This window comes from Peromyscus eremicus, chromosome 2, assembly GCF_949786415.1.
Source record: "Peromyscus eremicus chromosome 2, PerEre_H2_v1, whole genome shotgun sequence".
Classification (NCBI taxonomy): Eukaryota; Metazoa; Chordata; class Mammalia; order Rodentia; family Cricetidae; genus Peromyscus; species Peromyscus eremicus.
In genome coordinates this window covers 139651156-139667745 of record NC_081417.1, presented here as the reverse complement: position 1 = coordinate 139667745, position 16590 = coordinate 139651156, and the positions used below count along the sequence as shown (strand labels likewise).

At 50.5% G+C, this 16590-nt stretch overlaps 1 protein-coding gene across 1 annotated transcript in view; it reads right to left on the bottom strand.

Annotated features, from left to right (window-relative positions):
- The window catches only part of Csmd2 (CUB and Sushi multiple domains 2), a 570924-nt gene that overhangs the window by 166557 nt on the left and 387777 nt on the right, over positions 1-16590 (bottom strand). The window contains exons 16-21 of the mRNA XM_059254992.1: positions 15721-15859; positions 14586-14773; positions 13680-13868; positions 13372-13488; positions 3694-3909; positions 2372-2560 (exon numbers count right to left, since the gene is read on the bottom strand). Coding sequence (XP_059110975.1) covers positions 2372-2560; positions 3694-3909; positions 13372-13488; positions 13680-13868; positions 14586-14773; positions 15721-15859 — 1038 coding nt within the window. The remainder of the gene's footprint in view (positions 1-2371; positions 2561-3693; positions 3910-13371; positions 13489-13679; positions 13869-14585; positions 14774-15720; positions 15860-16590) is intronic.

Sequence of the window (16590 nt, the reverse complement as noted above, 5' to 3'; positions counted from 1 at the left end):
AAGCAAACTCTCTCCAAGCCTCTCATGGGGGGGGGTTTCCAGTTGCAAGGGAGGGCAGCTGCTGGTGGTCAGGTCTGGCCTGACCTTCCCCAGGGTGACCTGACCTTCCCCAGGGTGAGTTCTGTGGCAGCTTTTGGTCTGACTGCTTCCCCCCCTGAATTTGTAAAAGATTATTGACAAAGTAATGGCAAGTCGTTAATCCATAAAGAAAATGATAAAAATGTTATTGGCAAAATGACAAGTATGTGGTTCCCCCGGCTTATGGAAAGGACGCCACCTCATCTAGAATGAGTCAGATGTGGTTATCTCCACTTTATAAATGAGGAAGCTGGCAGAAGGGTCTGGTGGTACTAATGGCTTGGTAATTGGCAGAGCAGAGCAGAGCAGAGACGTGCCTTTGATCTCTGTGTGCCTGCTCAGCAGGGCGCAGGCCATCCTGACAGCCTGGTCAGCCGTCCTCTGCAGAGCCTGGGCGCCATGGAGCTGCCAGGGCAGGGCTGACCTCATAGGCTTGCTTTGCGCCTTTCCTTTTCTTTCTTGTTTTTGTGTGTTTGTGCACTTGCGTGGGTGTACGTGTGGAAGCCAGTGGGCAATGTCAGCTCTACCGTCCACCTTGTTTTGTTTTTGAGACAGGGTCCAATAAACCTGGAGCTTGCCAAGATGACAAGCTGGGTGGCCAGGCAGCCCCGGGTTTCCCCTGGACTCTGCCTTCTCAGTGCTGGCTTACAAGTGTGTGCCACCGTGCTTGGCTCTTTTATGTGGGGCTGGGGATTGAACTTGGGTCCTCATGCTTACAAGACAAGGACTTTGCTGGCTGAGTTACTGCCCCAGCCTTCCTCTGTCTTCTGCTTTTTTCTCCTTCCCTCTCCTCTCCCCTCCCTCTCTTCTTCTCTCCTCCCTTCTTCCTCCTCTGTCTCTGTCTCTCTTTTTCTCTCTCTCTTCTTCCCCGCTTCAGGATTGAACTAGGGACCTCCTGCATGCCAGGGAAGCTCTCTACCGCTGAGTCACATCCTTTGCACCTCATGGGCTTTGGAGATGCTGGCTCCTCTTTTAATGGATGTGGTGCTACTTTGATCTGTTCCATGTTGCATGCCTTTAATCCTAGCACTCGGGAGGCAGAGCCAGGCGGATCTCTGTGAGTTCGAGGCCAGTCTGGACTACCAAGTGAGTCCCAAGAAAAGGCGCAAACTACACAGAGAAACCTGTCTCAAAAAACCAAAAAAAAACAACAAAAAAAAAAAACCAAAAACAACAAAACAAAACAAAAAAAAACATTTCACTTACCACCACTGAAAAAGAAAAAAAAACAAAAAAACAAAAAAAACCAGCCAAGTTTGGTGGCACATACCTTTAATCCCAACAGAGACAAGCAGATCTCTGTCAGCTGAGAGCTCTGTGGCTGCCTGGGAGCATGGCGAGTACTTCACTAACCCACCCTGTGTCCTACTTGCCCCTGCACTGGGAGCATCCAGCAAACAGGGCCTCCAGCCTTATAAACCACCCACAGTAGCAACTGTCCCCACCTCCTAGGCTATCACCATACTTCCCACTCCCTCTGGGCCCAGAGCCCTGATTAACCTTCTTTTGGACTCTGGCAAGAACGTAGGCCAGCCTGGTGCCAACGCCCCGCTCACTCCCTGTCCTCACTATCTCTGGTTCCTCTGCCACCTGCACCCAGATGACTTCCCAAGCAGCCTCCTGGCTGAGGCCTGGCCACTCTGTCTCCTCATGTCCAGCTCCTCCCTATCTCTACTAAAATGCCCTTCCTGCCCACCTTCACAAAGCAGCAGCCTCGCTCTGGCACTTTCTCTGCTGACTGACTTTCCTCTGTGCTTCTCAGTCCTGCATACGCAGTATGTGCCTATGTGTTTCCAGGGTGTTCCCCACTGTGAGGGGTGGGGATCCCCTCTCTGTGCTGTTCACTTTTTGCATCACCAGGAGCTAGAAGCTGGACTAGAGTGTATTAGATGCATCATAACTGATCCCAGCTCCTGTCTTTCCTCTCCCTGGCTGGATGGAGGGTCTTCCTAGGGATTTTCCAAGATCAGACACCCCTGTGCAGCTGGATTTGGACTCCTATTGGGCAATGGCTGTGCCTCTTCCACTAGGCCCCAGCTATCGTGCTTTGTAAGAGGCATCTGAAGGCAGCGGCCTGTGCTAATGGCTAGGGGTGAGCATTCTGGAGCCTACTGGAACTGCTTGGCAAAGGCCAGATCAGGCTGTAGAGCAGATTCCTCTGCATCTCACAGACATACTTAGGGTGCACGTCCAACATCCCCCTGTAGGTAAGTGTAACTCTGCTGATCTCAGACCCAGGCCCGCCCCCCCCACCTAGTTAAGGGAAACAGAATGAAAGCACGTGACCACCTACCAACACACCTTGGCAGAGCCGAGCTCCACAGGCGCCGTCTGCCCCCCAGGCACGTGATGCGGGCCGTGCCCTCCAGACGGTACCCGGGGAAGCAGGAGAAGGTCAGGGTGTCGCCCACACCAAACTGTAAGCCCTTCCGGATGCTGTAGGCTGGGACCTCAGGCTCCTCACAGGGCTCCAGGTCATATTCTGCAAAGGAAAGCCATGGGAGTGTTAGGCACAGGGGCAGTTGGGGACAGCCACAGTGCCAGGGAAAGGACCAGAAATGAAGACAGAGACTGTAGCATGCTAGCCCTCAACAAGTGTGGGGGAAGAGTCATTCTGAGGGCTGAGGTCAAGAGAAATGTTGGGAACCCTGATTACTGGGGCTCAGATTCTTGGAGAATTTCTGAGGGTCCTCTCTCCCATCCTTGTTCCTTTGGTTCCATTTGAACCCCGAGACCTGGCACTTTCTCTCCAGGCACACAATCAGCCGTTTTCAAGGGTCAGAGTCTGTGACCCTGCTTCAAGCAACTTGCACTAGCATCCTGACTCCAAATGCCTCTTTCAAGTTTCCTCTGGGTGAGGCTGGCTTTGAGACCAACAGTAAGCATGGCGGGTGGTAATAATGGGCCAAGGATCTGCATGATGTCTTTAGTGACAGCATGAAAGTGACTTCTCTCGATGCCCAGTGCTCTGTACAGTGGAGATGAGGGTCCTACTGGCCAAGCCTGCCCAGGCAGGTGACCTGGGGCTTCTATGTAGAGGTTAGTAAGAAACTAAAATGAGAACCATCCAAGGAGGAAGCTGTTAGTCCCTCTGTCCTGCTGACGCAGGAAGCCTTTGAGTATCAGGATGAGGGTGCCGGAGACAGAGGTGATGGAGTAAAGCCCTAGTCTCTCCGAATGCCAAGCGCTTTCTTTGAAGGATTCCCCAATACAGAGCGAAATACACATTGGTCTAAAATTAGCATTGATGCTGATGCTAAATGAGACTCAAACATTGATACCCTAACTCTCAACTCTTTCCTTCTGGGATGGGGTTGTAGACCAGTAGAAGTGAGCCAAGAGGAGACTGTGAAGCAAGGAGAGCCGGAAGGGACGTCTAGGAAATCCTCTGGTTAAGCCATCTGGGTGGTCACGTTCAGTGAGTCAGAGAACGAACCTACTAATCCACGCCAAGACCATTCCTGGGAAGTTCTTCCTTGTGTTTAAGCTAAGTATCTCTGGCTGCAGTATTGAAGTCAGTCATCCCAAGACTGGAGAGTTACACGGGGGTGGGGGGTGGGGGTGGGGAGAATGGTTCCCTGGTTTCTTTTCCCCAGGGACGGTCACACTCATTACCTGAGAAGGTGATGTTGAATCCTTCATAGGACATGGAGAAATCAGAGATGAAGCGGACCTGGGCGGTGAAGTTGCCATAGAGCCCAGCGCTGATGGGTGCTGGCAGCCTCGAACCGGTTAGCTGCCTCAGGGGCTGGGAGAAGCTGCCGTTCTCAGTGATGAGGAGGTAATCATGGCCGCTCTCCAGGTGGAAGGTGTGGAAGGTGAAGAACACCCCTGCAGAGAGAGCAGAGGCCCAGGCTGGGGTGGGCAGGCGGCTAGACACCAGCGCCTCATTCTGGTGGTGGTCAGCACTTGCAAGGGACAGTCATGGAGTCTGTACCGTGGGCAAGGATCCAGGGGGAGGAGGAGGGGAAGGCCGATGCGTTTTAAAAGATGGCTGCGGTGAGAGGATAGATGCTAGGCTGAATGTAGGTCAGCCTGCCATGGGTGCCTACAGCAGGGACAGGGATGAGGGAGATGGCTCAGTCAATCAAATGCTTGCTGTGAGGACCTGAGTTCGGTCCACAGAACCCATGTAAACAAGCTCTGTGTGTGTGTGTGTGTGTGTGTGTGTGTGTGTGTGTTTTGTGCTTGTTAATCCCACAGCTGGGGAGGTAGACACAGGCTGACCCCCCTCACCCCTGCGGTTCACTGGCCGGCCAGCTTAGCCCCGCCTGCGCACCCCAGGCCAGTGAGAGATCCTGTCTCATAAAGGCAAGGCGCATGGCTCTGTGGAACAACACCAAAGCTGTCCTCTGGTCTCCACACTCATGTGTACCAGCATTCATATATGCACTCACATAAGCATGCACACATAAATAAGTAATTGATTAAAAAGTGTAGCTGGGCCGGGCGGCGGTAGCGCATGCCTTTAATCCCAGCACACAGGAGGCAGAGGCAGGCAGATCTCTGTGAGTTCAAGACCAGCCTGGTCTACCTAGTGAGATCCAGAACAGGCACTAAAACTACACAGAGAAACCCTGTCTCGAAAAAACAAAAGTATAACCGGAAGAGAGGCATGTGGGGCGGTTTTTCAAAGCAGAGAATACTTGAGTTGGAAGGATGTACAGTCATTCAATAGTTTAAGACAAGGAAGACTTGGCCGGGCGGTGGTGGCGCATGCCTTTAATCCCAGCACTCGGGAGGCAGAGCCAGGCGGATCTCTGTGAGTTCAAGGCCAGCCTGGTCTCCAAAGCGAGTTCCAGGAAAGGCGCAAAGCTACACATAGAAACCCTGTCTCAAAAAACCACACACACACACACACACACACACACACACACACACACACACACACACAAAAAAAAAAAAAAAAAAAAAAAAAAAAAGACAAGGAAGACTGTCCCTGGTAGGGACCAGCCTGTCTCTGGGGACAGAGCAGCTGTGGTGTCCAGAGCTGAGCAGCAGTTGGGCATGCTTAGGAGAAGCACCTGGACCTGAAGCTGGGCACGGAGCCCGCAAGAGAGCTGCCCTATCCCAGCACAGGCCAGGCCTTGGCTGTAGCAAGATGGTGGTCATGAGGAGGATGGAGTTGGAGGAGGAGGGAGGTAGAGAGTCGGTTACAAGGATGGCTGCTCGCAATGGACCAGAGTGGTGGGGCTTGGCATCAGGGGCAAGAGCAGGAGGTGGATGAGGACCCCAGGCAGGTGGGCTGGCAGCAACAGCAGGCGCCATGCAAAGGCGACAAAGAAGACATGCAGCTGCAGCAGAGAGCAGAACAGCGGCTCTGGCCTTGAACCCAGCCTGGGCAGCATCTAAGCTTCGAGTGAGCAGCTGAAGGAAGATTCAGGAGTTTGGGACTTGGGTGGGACTTGAGTGGTGGATCTGAGAGTCACCAGCAGAAGGTGGCATTTGAAGCCATCGGCTTGGACCAGCACGTTTAGGAGAGTTTTGCAGCAGCAGAGAAGGGAGGTGGAAGCTGAGAAGTGACGTGAGGTAGAGGAGGGGCAGGGGCAGCAAAGAGAACTGGAAAGTGGGAAGACGGGGGATGTGGGCACCCTTGGACAACAGTGGAGATGCATCTGTGTCGATTTGTATAAAGACACACATCCGTGGCACCTACCAAGTGTCAGAGTTTGGGAAGGAGGTTAAAAGTGTAAGGCAAAGTAAAAGCAATAATATCCCTTCACTGAGTTCTATATCCCTGGTGCCACTTTTTTTTTTTTCTCTGTTTTGCTTGCTCTGAGGCCAGCACTTAGCAGCTGGAAGTGAAGCTGTAGAAATGGATCTGCCAGTTACCCTAAAACGTGGGTGCGACCCTGCTCCATCTCCATTTTAGACCCAGGGAAAAGACGGCACAAAGAGATGAAGTCATTTGTCCAAGGTCCTCCTCACAGACAGCAGAGCTGAACCCAGGCCACCTGACTGCAGAGGCGATTCTGCCCACTCCTCCCACTCCAGGATGCAGCCTCTCAGGCTAGAGGAAGAGAGTAGGTGGAGGATGGAGGGGAGGGTGGGGAGGAAGCTGCTGGAGCAGACGGATGTTAACAACCAGTGCAGCTCCTGGGTTCGTCCTGACTTCCGTTTGTGTGGCTCTATGTGTCAGCGTATGCGCGAGCCAGTACATTCATGGGCCATGTAGTGTGACAAGGACAGGGTCCGTTTGCTACTCTGTGTGTGGGCTATGGACCTGGGAGCTTGTGAGAAACGCCTCTCTACAGACCTCCTGGGCCACAATCTGCATGCTAAGTAGGTCCTACTGACCAGGAGGCACCCACCTACAAGAGCCACCTCCGCACATCACCATCACAGATGCACTTTTGGTACATGATGGATGGATCCAAGCCACTAAGGCTGAAGCATTTTAAAATGTTCTCATGCTCTTGTCTTCCTGTGGAGGGGAAGGAGTCGGGGATCCCCAAGTGTCTGGGTTTCTGTGAGCGTTGGGAAGTCGGCAGAGGTGGTAGGGTTAGGGTGATGATTGGTAAATACTCCACATCTAGGTAACCAAGATGCACCCACGTACCAACGTGTTCAAGGATAAAGGTCGTATGTCCGTACCAAGCACTGGGCTTGGTGTTTAGTGCTGAGAGAGATCTGGCTTGGTGAAGGAAAGAGTCACAGCAACAGTGAGTGACCTCAGTGGGGTGGGGGTGTGTACGAGGCAACCATGCCTGGAGACCTTCATGAAAAGCATGGGAGGGGTTCACCAGGGAGGGTAGGTACAGCTCTTGGCAAACAGGTATGAGCATGCGTGGAGGGAACATGTGGATCCAACACAGCGACCGGCAGAAACGAGTTGATGAGACACTAGCCTGCCCCTGCTCCTCCATCGTGCAAACACAGCCTCTCCTGGAGAGTGAACATTTGGCTGGGAATCTGAGGATGAGCAAACCCAGCTGAAGCCCTCGGGTTTCCCAGCTGTGCTGACTGCTTGTGGGCTTTTTGGCCATTGTGAAGAAATGAAGACATTGTCACAGAAATAGACGTTGTACTAGTTGGAGTTTGAATCCTATTTGGTGTGACAGATCCACACAGTGGCGTGAGCAACAGCACAGGGCAGAAACTGCAGGGGCCACCTGTCTGTGCCCAGGTGGAAGGGCAGTAGCCAGAGCTGCTTGGGTCCCGCAGCAGCTCCTTCCCTCAGACGCCGCCATAGGTGAATGGCAGACTCCCCTCCCAGGTGACATTAGTCCTCAGGGTAAGACTCAACCAGGAGAGCCACTCTGCTGAGCTCCCAGTGCAGTCCTGGCACACAGCAGCGACTCAGCAGGTAATCTGGCCTCCAGGTCCCCAGGTGACCTTCTAGGTTAAGAGAGGCCACTCCTGGTGTGGAGTGAGGACAGGGACTAGAGACTAAAATGCCAAGATTAACACATCAAAGAAGCCCATTTGCAGAGGGAGCCTGGAAGCTTTTCCTCACCTTGAAGTGGGCTTTGTCCACCAGAACAGAACATTCACGGGGTGGGGGTTGGGGTGGTGGTGGTGGTGGTGGAGGAGGAGGAGGAGGAGGAGGAGGAGGAGGAGGAGGAGGAGGAGGAGGAGGAGGAAGAGGTGGTGGTGATACAGATGTGGGAAGCAGGGACTATGAAGAGTTATAAAGGGCTCTGTTCAATGCAGCCTGATGCTTTGGGGACCTTTCCCTCAGCCCATTGGAAAAAGTCCATTCTTGGAAGTGCTTTTTCCTACTTGGTAAGCTGTCTCTATTTCTATTCTAACTAACCATGTTTCCAGGTGCAATCCTTTGTCCCAGGGCACAAAAGTCGGCGAACCTGTGTCCTGTGAACTCAGATCGTAATCCTAAACCTGCTTTCTCTGACACACTCTGGGCTTCCTCACTGCTTTTGACCTCCATGCCTAAAAGGCACAACTTTCTTTCCACCTCCTTCCTCTGGGGAGCTGCCTGGATTTCCATCTTGTCCATCCTGATGTTTTTTTTTTTTTCCCCTTGAAATGTAATAAAATTGTCCTCAAGCTTCCGAGTCTGCCTTTAAATTCTTTTATTAATGATATTAAGGACCCTAAAGAAGAAACCCTATTTTCCTAGTAACATTGAGGTCTCTTCAAGGTCACATTCTATAGACACCTGCAATGATAAGTCCTTTCACTATCACACCCCCATGTGACCGAAAGACATATTGTGCTATGGCAATTGGCTCCAGCACTTGGCTATGGCTCTATTGAGACAGAGCACTCTGGGCTGACTTTGATTTTATGCTGAAGGAATGTCATGTGGGGAGAAGGAAAGGGCTGGGGTCTTGGTGTCAGCCAGAGCTGGGGCTTCTTATCTTCAGGAAAGAGACCCCCACATAGTTCTGAGAACTTGTCATCTTGCAGGAGAGACTGGAGCTGAGATAATGGTGATGGGTGAGACCAAACCTTGTCCAGGATTGCATAGCTCTTGTTAGGTCTCCAACGACAGACATGGAGTAGTGGAGTACACACTCTGTGTGTGTGTGTGTGTGTGTGTGTGTGTGTGTGTGTGTGTGTGTGTGAGAGAGAGAGAGAGAGAGAGAGAGAGAGAGAGAGAGAGAGAGAGAGAGAGAGAGAGAGAGATCGGATCCCTTTGTTCCTCTTCTCAATGTGTCCACATTGAAAAACTCTCTCTCTTGTGCTTTTCACTAATACTTTATTCCCTTAATTGGCCTATTGAGGACGGGTGGCCTAAGCTGGTTCTCCCAGGCTGGGTCTGACCCTGACTCTAGAAACCCTGCCATATGGCGGCTGAACAATTGTGAATAAAGTTCAACTTTCCCCAGCTGGGTTTCCGATTATTTGGGAGCAAGTCAAATAAGCAGCCAGGAGTCTGTTAGCCCAACTAGTCCTAGGAACAGAGCCCAGGACAAGGGTGTGGGCTGATCCTCTCAATTCATCCTGCCAAACAGACCGTAGCTCCTGGTGTGTCCAGTGGAGGGGGCGGGGTGCTGGGAACCAGAGATCTGTCCTTCAAAGAGCTCCAGATATGTTATGGAGGTGGGGGTTAAAATGCAAGTTTGGGACTGTCTTCTCTCCCCTGATGCTGGCAAGTTCTAGAAACTGAGGTAAGGTCTGGGTAGCTGGGACTCAGCAGGCAGCTGAGGAGACTGGATATAGCCCAGGGCTTCCCTGCCTGGTTTGGGGGCTCGATGCTAGAGGTTAGGGGAAGCCTTTGCATGGTTCTAAGGAAGAAGGTCTAAGGAGATCTGGTTAATTACCACTACCTCTCTTTGATTCAGACCTTTTATTCCAGCCAATTCCTTTCTGGATGTCCTTGAACACAAGCTCACATTTGAACTCCAGGACACTTGCCTAGTATCCTGGGCTGGACTCCAGTGTCCATGACTTTCTGTCTGCTTCGTCGTGGTACACTGGGATCTGGGTCTACATCATCGAACAAGCATTTGTTAAATAGTCAGTCGATGAGCTGCAGGGACTTCTAGGTAGACATGCACAGAAATACAGTGACATATACACTCACATGATCATAGACAGATCATAGCTCAGACATAGAAGTGTGTATCTCTCTAATCATAGGTACCCAGGTATGGGACACCTTGAATACAGGGGTTAGCTTTCTAGTATTTCTCAGGGTTGCCTTGACTCCTAGATGTTTTCTTTCTTTCTTGCCTTGATGGAAAAACTCTGGGAGGTCCTAGCCCTGAGCAGAGTTGGCCTTGAAAGCCAAGGTGGCTATTTCAATACATGTGATATGTATAGAAGTGATCTTTCTTTCAAGTTTTCTTCTTTATTCTGATAGTGTGGTTCATGAAATATATTCCTCATTAATGGGAAAAGAAGTCTGAAGATGAGAATAAAGGACAGCTAGCATGAACATGTAGGGTAGATCTCTGCAGATCAGTTCCTATACAAATAACCTTGCTTGTGCTTTAAAAAAATCAACATATTTGGGGTGATGCATACTTTGCTATTCAGCAGCTTATTGACATACCTCTAATGGTCCACAGACATTCTTTCCTATATTATTCCTTTGTGTAGCTGCCTAGCATTTTATTCTGTGGCTGCACTCTGTGTTTGTTTCGTGTTTTGTGAGTATGTGTGTGTTTATATGCTACATGTATGTAGTGCCTGTGGGGACCACTAGATGGAGTCAGATTCCCTGGAGCTGGAGTTATAGGCAGTCATGAGCCACCTAAAATGGGTTCTGAGAACTGAATTTGGGTCATCTATCCAGTCTCACTAGTTCTTAATTAATTAGCTAATTAATTTGTGTGTGTGCATGTGTGTATGTGTATGCGTGTGTGCGCGTGCGTGCGTGTGTGTATGTGTATGCGTGTGTGCGCATGCGTGCGTGTGTGTGTGTATGTGTATGCGTGTGCGCGCGTGCGTGCGTGTGCGTGTGTGTGTGTGTGTGTGTGTGTGTGTGTGTGTGTACTATGTACATGTGTGCCATGTGTGCAGAAGCCAGGGGGTGATATTGATATCTTCCTCTATTGTTTTCCACACTATTCTTTGAGCCAGGGTCTCTCACTGAACCCGGTGCTTACCAGGTTAGCAGCTGGCCAGCAAGTCCCAAGGAGCCTGGTGTCTCTGCTTCACCAGCTCTGGTGTCACAGACATGTGCTGCTGCACCTGGCCTTTTTTTTTTTTTTTTTTTTTTTGGTTTTTCGAGACAGGGTTTCTCTGTGTAGCTTTGAGCCTTTCCTGGATCTCGCTCTGTAGACCAGGCTGGCCTCGAACTCACAAAGATCTGCCTGGCTCTGCCTCCCGAGTGCTGGGATTAAAGGCGTGCGCCACCACCGCCCGGCTTGCACCTGGCCTTTTACATGAGTGCTGGAGATCTGAACTCAGGTCCTCACACTTGCTGAGAAAGCGTGCTACAAACTGAGGCATCTCTCAGCCCTAATTCTTAATTTTTTTTGATATAATAAAAAAATGTTTCTGTTAGCTCTGTGATAATATGCAGTTTTATTACTTGTGTTCAGGTAAATTACAGTAAGTGAAATTGCTTGCTACTGAGGCCGCACTGGTTCCCACTCCTGGACCACTGCTGGGAGAAGCCGAGACCTGTCTGCATGGGTTAGCAGGGAGGCAGGGAGGCAGGGAGGTGTAACTGGGTCTATACCACACAAGTGCATTAATGACGTCCCTATGTCACAGGGAAAGGGAACTGTTTCATTACTGGCTGAAATTGCACATCTTTAATTATTGGTGGGGCTGGTGTTTTCAATTTGTATTTCAATTATGAAGTGTTAGTTTATAGGTCTGCTCATTTTTCAGGCTGATGGGCCGGGCAGTTTTCTTACAGAATTTAAGAGCTCTTTACACATCAGGTTGGCAGTCCTTAGTCAATTACATACATCATAGATAGTTTTTTTGCGTATTTACTATTGACTTTGCATTTTCATGGAGGGTTTTTTTTTAATACAAATCCTATCAATTTTTAAATTTTAATTGAATCTAGCAGTCTTTGCCTTTATGGATTATCTCTGTTAAAGGCACATCCTACCAGAGGCTCAACTATCTACGGCTTTCTATTGCTGCTATCCATGTGGCTTCGTGGATGAGCTATTGATGGGGTTTTTAACTTTCCTTTTCAAATAGTTAAACTCACTCAGGGTGTGTGTGTGTGTGTGTAGCCGTACATGTGTATAGGGAAGCTGTATGTGCATGGGCAGGTGTGTATGTAGAGGCCGGGGTTTTAATTCTAGGTGCTCTTCCTCAATGGCTTTCCATATTGTTTTTGGAGACAAGGTCTCTCACTTGGACCTGGGGCTCACTGATTAGGATGGGTTGACTGGCTGGTGAGCCCCAGAGATCCTCTTGTCTCTGCCTTCCCAGCTTTGGGATTACAAAGACACCGTGCCCTGCTTTTCACATGGGTGCTGAGGATCGAACTCAGGTCCTTGTGCTTGTAAAGCAAATGCTTCACCAACTGAGATTTCCTCTCTAGCCTCATAACCCCACTGTTTCTAAATTCTGTTTATTTAACCTCTTCGGTGGATCTAAAATGATACTTCAGTCATGTCCCACAGTCTGTTTTGCCTGTGCACACAGAGGCCTCTATTTCTGGACATGGACTGTACCCCTGCTGAGTAAAGGATGTCTACCCCTGGACTAATAATGCATTCACCACACACTGTCAGCTCAAACTGGTATTTGGGTATCTAGGAGGGTTATTCTTCTATTTCAGCCCCCTCACCCCACTCCTCTGCATGCTATTTCTTCTAGATCAGAGTCTTTTTTTATTTTTATTAAAAGCATGTCTCACAATTATCAGTGGCAGACTGTCAAACATAGATGCCTGGCTTCTACTCCCCAGGGTAGAAAACCCAAAGCCGTGAGCCTAGGTCCTGAAACTCTTGCTACACCGCAGAGTGGAGGAGCCACCTCTAAGGGGATGTTAGACTAAGCATCAGGGGTACAGGCTGGAACAGCCTGCTTCCTGCCGATCTCTAGCCCCGTGTCTGCCACGTGGGGGGAATCGGGCAAACACTGCTTCAAGTACGCACTAACTTGTGACCAGCATCCTTGCTTTGAACTTGGACTCCCAAAGACTACATTTGTTAGGAAGCTGAGGCTGCAGCACAGTCTACAGAGGCAAACGAATGTGCGTCGCCCCCGGAAGCAGAAAGCTGTGTGAGAGGGGGCTGCCAAGCTCTGAATCTGAGGGGTGAACATGAGGGAAGAGGGGACGGAAGAAAGGTTTCAGAGACACCTAAGAAATGATGCAGAGACAACAGGTTTACCAAGAATGATAGCAGTCAGGCCTGGCTGCACAGGCCTGCAATCCCAAATATTAGGACGCAACAGGATCACAAGTTCAAAATCAGCCTGAATAACTTAGCAAAGCCCTGTCTCAAAAGTAAAAAGGGGGTTGAGGAATCGAGCTCTGTGGTAGGGGCTTGTCAAACATGCATACAGTCCTACATTCAGTTCCTAGCTCTGCTCCCCATGCTTGTGTGTGTGTGTGTGTGTGTGTGTGTGTGTGTGTGTGTGTGTGTGTATGGCGTTTTGTGGAAGAGCTTCCCATCTCTGTACCAGTGAGGGTGTACTGCCGTTTGATGGGGCACACTTTGTTGAATGGGGTTTGATGGATGGTCACGAGTGAGATCTCTTAAAGCATGGAAAGGTTAGAGTCTCAGCAGTAGTTACTAAATGACTTCTGTGACACAGACAGATGTGTGGGTCCTGCAAGTTTCCTTATTGGTGAGAAAACTCAGACTAAGCTCACACGTTACTGTGCAGTGAAATCCTCATGGAAGTTGCTCTGACCTGGGACCCTGGAGTCCTGGCCTAGAGGTCGGTCCCTGCCACACTCACCCTTGCCGTGTGACGTCTCAATGACCCAGGTGCAGTTCAAGTTGTTGGGGTAGAAGTCAGGGAACCCGGGTGACAAGATGGTGCCACTGGAGCCTTGAATGAAGCCACCACAGAGAGCTGCAGAAGTGAAGTGGGCAGAGAGAGAGAGTGTGTCTCAGAGAGCTCCCCTAACCATCCTTCTTGGACTCCATGAACCCCCAAACCTCCAACCTCACTGATGGGGGTTGGGCAGTCAGTGACTGAGGCTCTTGGTTTCTCAGGGCAGGAAAAGAATGTTCTCTCCAGCGCCCCCTGCTGGTATGCCTCACCTTCACAGCTAGGAAGGGCCCGACTCCATTGGAAATTCGGCTCACACTCCAGGGGTTCCCCATCGCTTAATGTGTAGCCTGAGTCACAGCTGAAGGTCACCAGAGCACCCACATAGAAGTCGTTTCCATGACGCTGTCCATTGACGGGGATCCCCGGGTCCAGACAGTGGTCTGACTGCAGTGTGACAGCTGGAAGAGAGAGAGGTCACAGCTGCAATAGACAGCGGGTCATGTCACCACGGAGGAACCCCTCCTGGCTTATAAAAGGAGGTTTTGGTTTACAAAAGCAGAAGTTACCAGTTACTGACTCATGACTCATGAAATGTGGCCCTTGGTATTCACGAGGGGCATTTGAAGGCCCAGCTCTCAAGCAGGCTGGGCTGGTTAACACACTCAGTGCAAGTCTACTGAATGCATGCTACGGGTTAGGCGCTGTACAAAGGCTGGGTGACAAAATCATGAGTAAGCAAATGACTCTGTCACCATGATGCTCTCAACCCATACCCATGGCACTTTCTAATTTGGTCTGGAAAGTATTGAGGTGAGGTTAGCCCTCTAAATCAAGGGGATGAACGGGGAAGATGATTAGAGGTGGCAGGTGTAAGGGAGATGCCAGCTAACTTCAAGGTCATGGTCAGTCATGACCTTGCGGGGCGTAAGGCAGCACCCAATCACCTGTAGACAGAGGAAGCTGTGAGGTGTGCACATGGGACCTGGCCTGAAGGTCGTGAGTGACTCAGTTGCCATGACCAGTGAGTGAGAGGGGCTGAGAATAAGGAAGCACCTTCTGAGTGCATTTTACCAGATGGCGGGGAGCTGGGCCTGTGGAGGAGCACAGTCAGGGGGCTTTCACCCACCCAGGCCAGCCTGGTTCTCTCCCTCTTGGCACCAACCACTGAGACTCACTCTCATAGCGGAGCTGGAAGCCAATGTCTGAGTGACTCTTGTCGGTAGAGAAGAGGAGATAGAGGTAGTTGCTGGTGCTGATGAGGAACTGGGGCACCTGGGTCCCGTGGTAAACGCCAATCAAAGGTGCTGAGTATGTCCGTCCGTCTCGCACTTCCAGGGTGTCGTAGTTGACTTCGGTTTTAAACCTACCAAAGGATGCAAATGGAGATATCTTAAGAAACCCAGAGCGTATCATTTGGCCCGCTTCACCCAGGGCTCCAGACAACCGGATTCCAACAGACAGGATATTTTAATATAATTTGCATACATTTACGAATCAGTGTGGAAGGACTTCCTCTACTGTGGTTAACTCTCTTCCTCCTTCCTCTCTAAAAAGTGCATGGGCAGTCAGTCCTCTCTAGAACATGGGCCAGAATCCATCTGCCAGAATCCATCTTAAGACCTAGAGACAATGTTTGAGGCCAGGGATCCCTCCGCTGAAGCCCCAGGATCAAATCTGGTTTTTGGCTTGGGGAACTAAGATTAACTTTGACATCTGTAAACAGATGTTTAAAAACTCAAAGCAACAAGGAGTGTGTCAACGCGGACAAAGTGCCTCATGGAGCACAGCATGCTGCCTGTGCCAACCTTCCCAGGACAGTTTGCAGACCATAAATTTCACACCATTGATGCTCCATCTGGAGGAAGTCTCGGCTCATGTCCGGGAAGCTACTTTCCCACCAAGGGGCTTAAGTAGAGCCTGGGAGTGGGGCACTTGAGCAGGATTTAGGACCGAGATTGGAGAGCACTCCTTCCCATGCTGAGGATGTGTGGGTTCTGGCCCGCAAATGCCTTGTGTCTTCAGCTTCTAATGGTGTCTCCTTGCCATCTCTTTTTGAGGGCATAGTAGACAAAGGGCTCTAGGGGCCCAGGTGATCACTCACTTCCCTTGTCCTCCCCAGCCAGACTCCCAATATACCAACCAGACCCAAGTGTAAAGCTAGTGAGCTCTGTCCCCACACAAGGCAGTCACTCCCATGTCCCCCCCTCCCCCCTGATGTTTTAGTATTGCTGCCACGTTCCTTCCCCCAACTCTGTCATAGGGTAGACATCATCCCCACACCCTCCTCCCCGAGGCTGTGGTGGGCAGCACCTGTCGAACGTAATTTTGATGGGGTATCCAGGCTGAGCCTCTATCACCCAGGCACAGCTCAAGGCGTCTTTGTAGAAGCCAGGCCAGCCTGGAGAGAGGATGGTCCCACTGGGCGAAGTCAGGTGACCACCACAGGGAGCTGGGGGACAGAGGGAGAAAAGCGGATTTGTTAAGAGACAAATGAACGAACAAATAAACAAAAACCCTCTCTATAAAATGTGTCAGCCAACAAGGACTTGTTTTGTTTTTTTATGGAAAATTACATAAAGCCTGAACTGTGAGCTTTGTCAACTGGGACCCTTATAGATGTGACCGGTTACATCATTTGCAGGTTTATAAAAGGCCTAAAGGGAAAGACGTGAAAATTCTTTCAGCAAAGTCTGTTTGTCATTCCAGTGGGGCTAATATTTGGGTCACGCTGCCTTTTTCTTTGTTCCCTGCTCAATTGTCAGGCCTGAGGCAGAGGCATCAGCTCAGTGCACTTCTTCCCATCAACACTGGGGAGACAGTGGCTAGACTTGGGGTCAGCTCAGGGCAGTGCTGTGTCTCGCCACACTACGAGTACCATATTACTTGCCTGCTCCAACAGGGATGCCCAGTATTTAGCATAGCACCTGACACACGACTGTAGCTCAAGGTTGTTTGGTGATGGGTAAAAGAATGGCCACAAGGATGGATGGATGCAGTCCGGGGCAGGTGACTCTTCAGGCCACCGGCTGCTTCATCCCACCCTCTGGCTGGCTTTGGTCTCATGAAGCATGCCATTGCCTCCTGCTTAGGCTCCTTCCCATGATTCCTTCTTCCAGACCTTCCCATGATTCCTTCTTCCAGACACACTGCCCTAGCCTCCAGCCTGTGTGGTGGTCATCA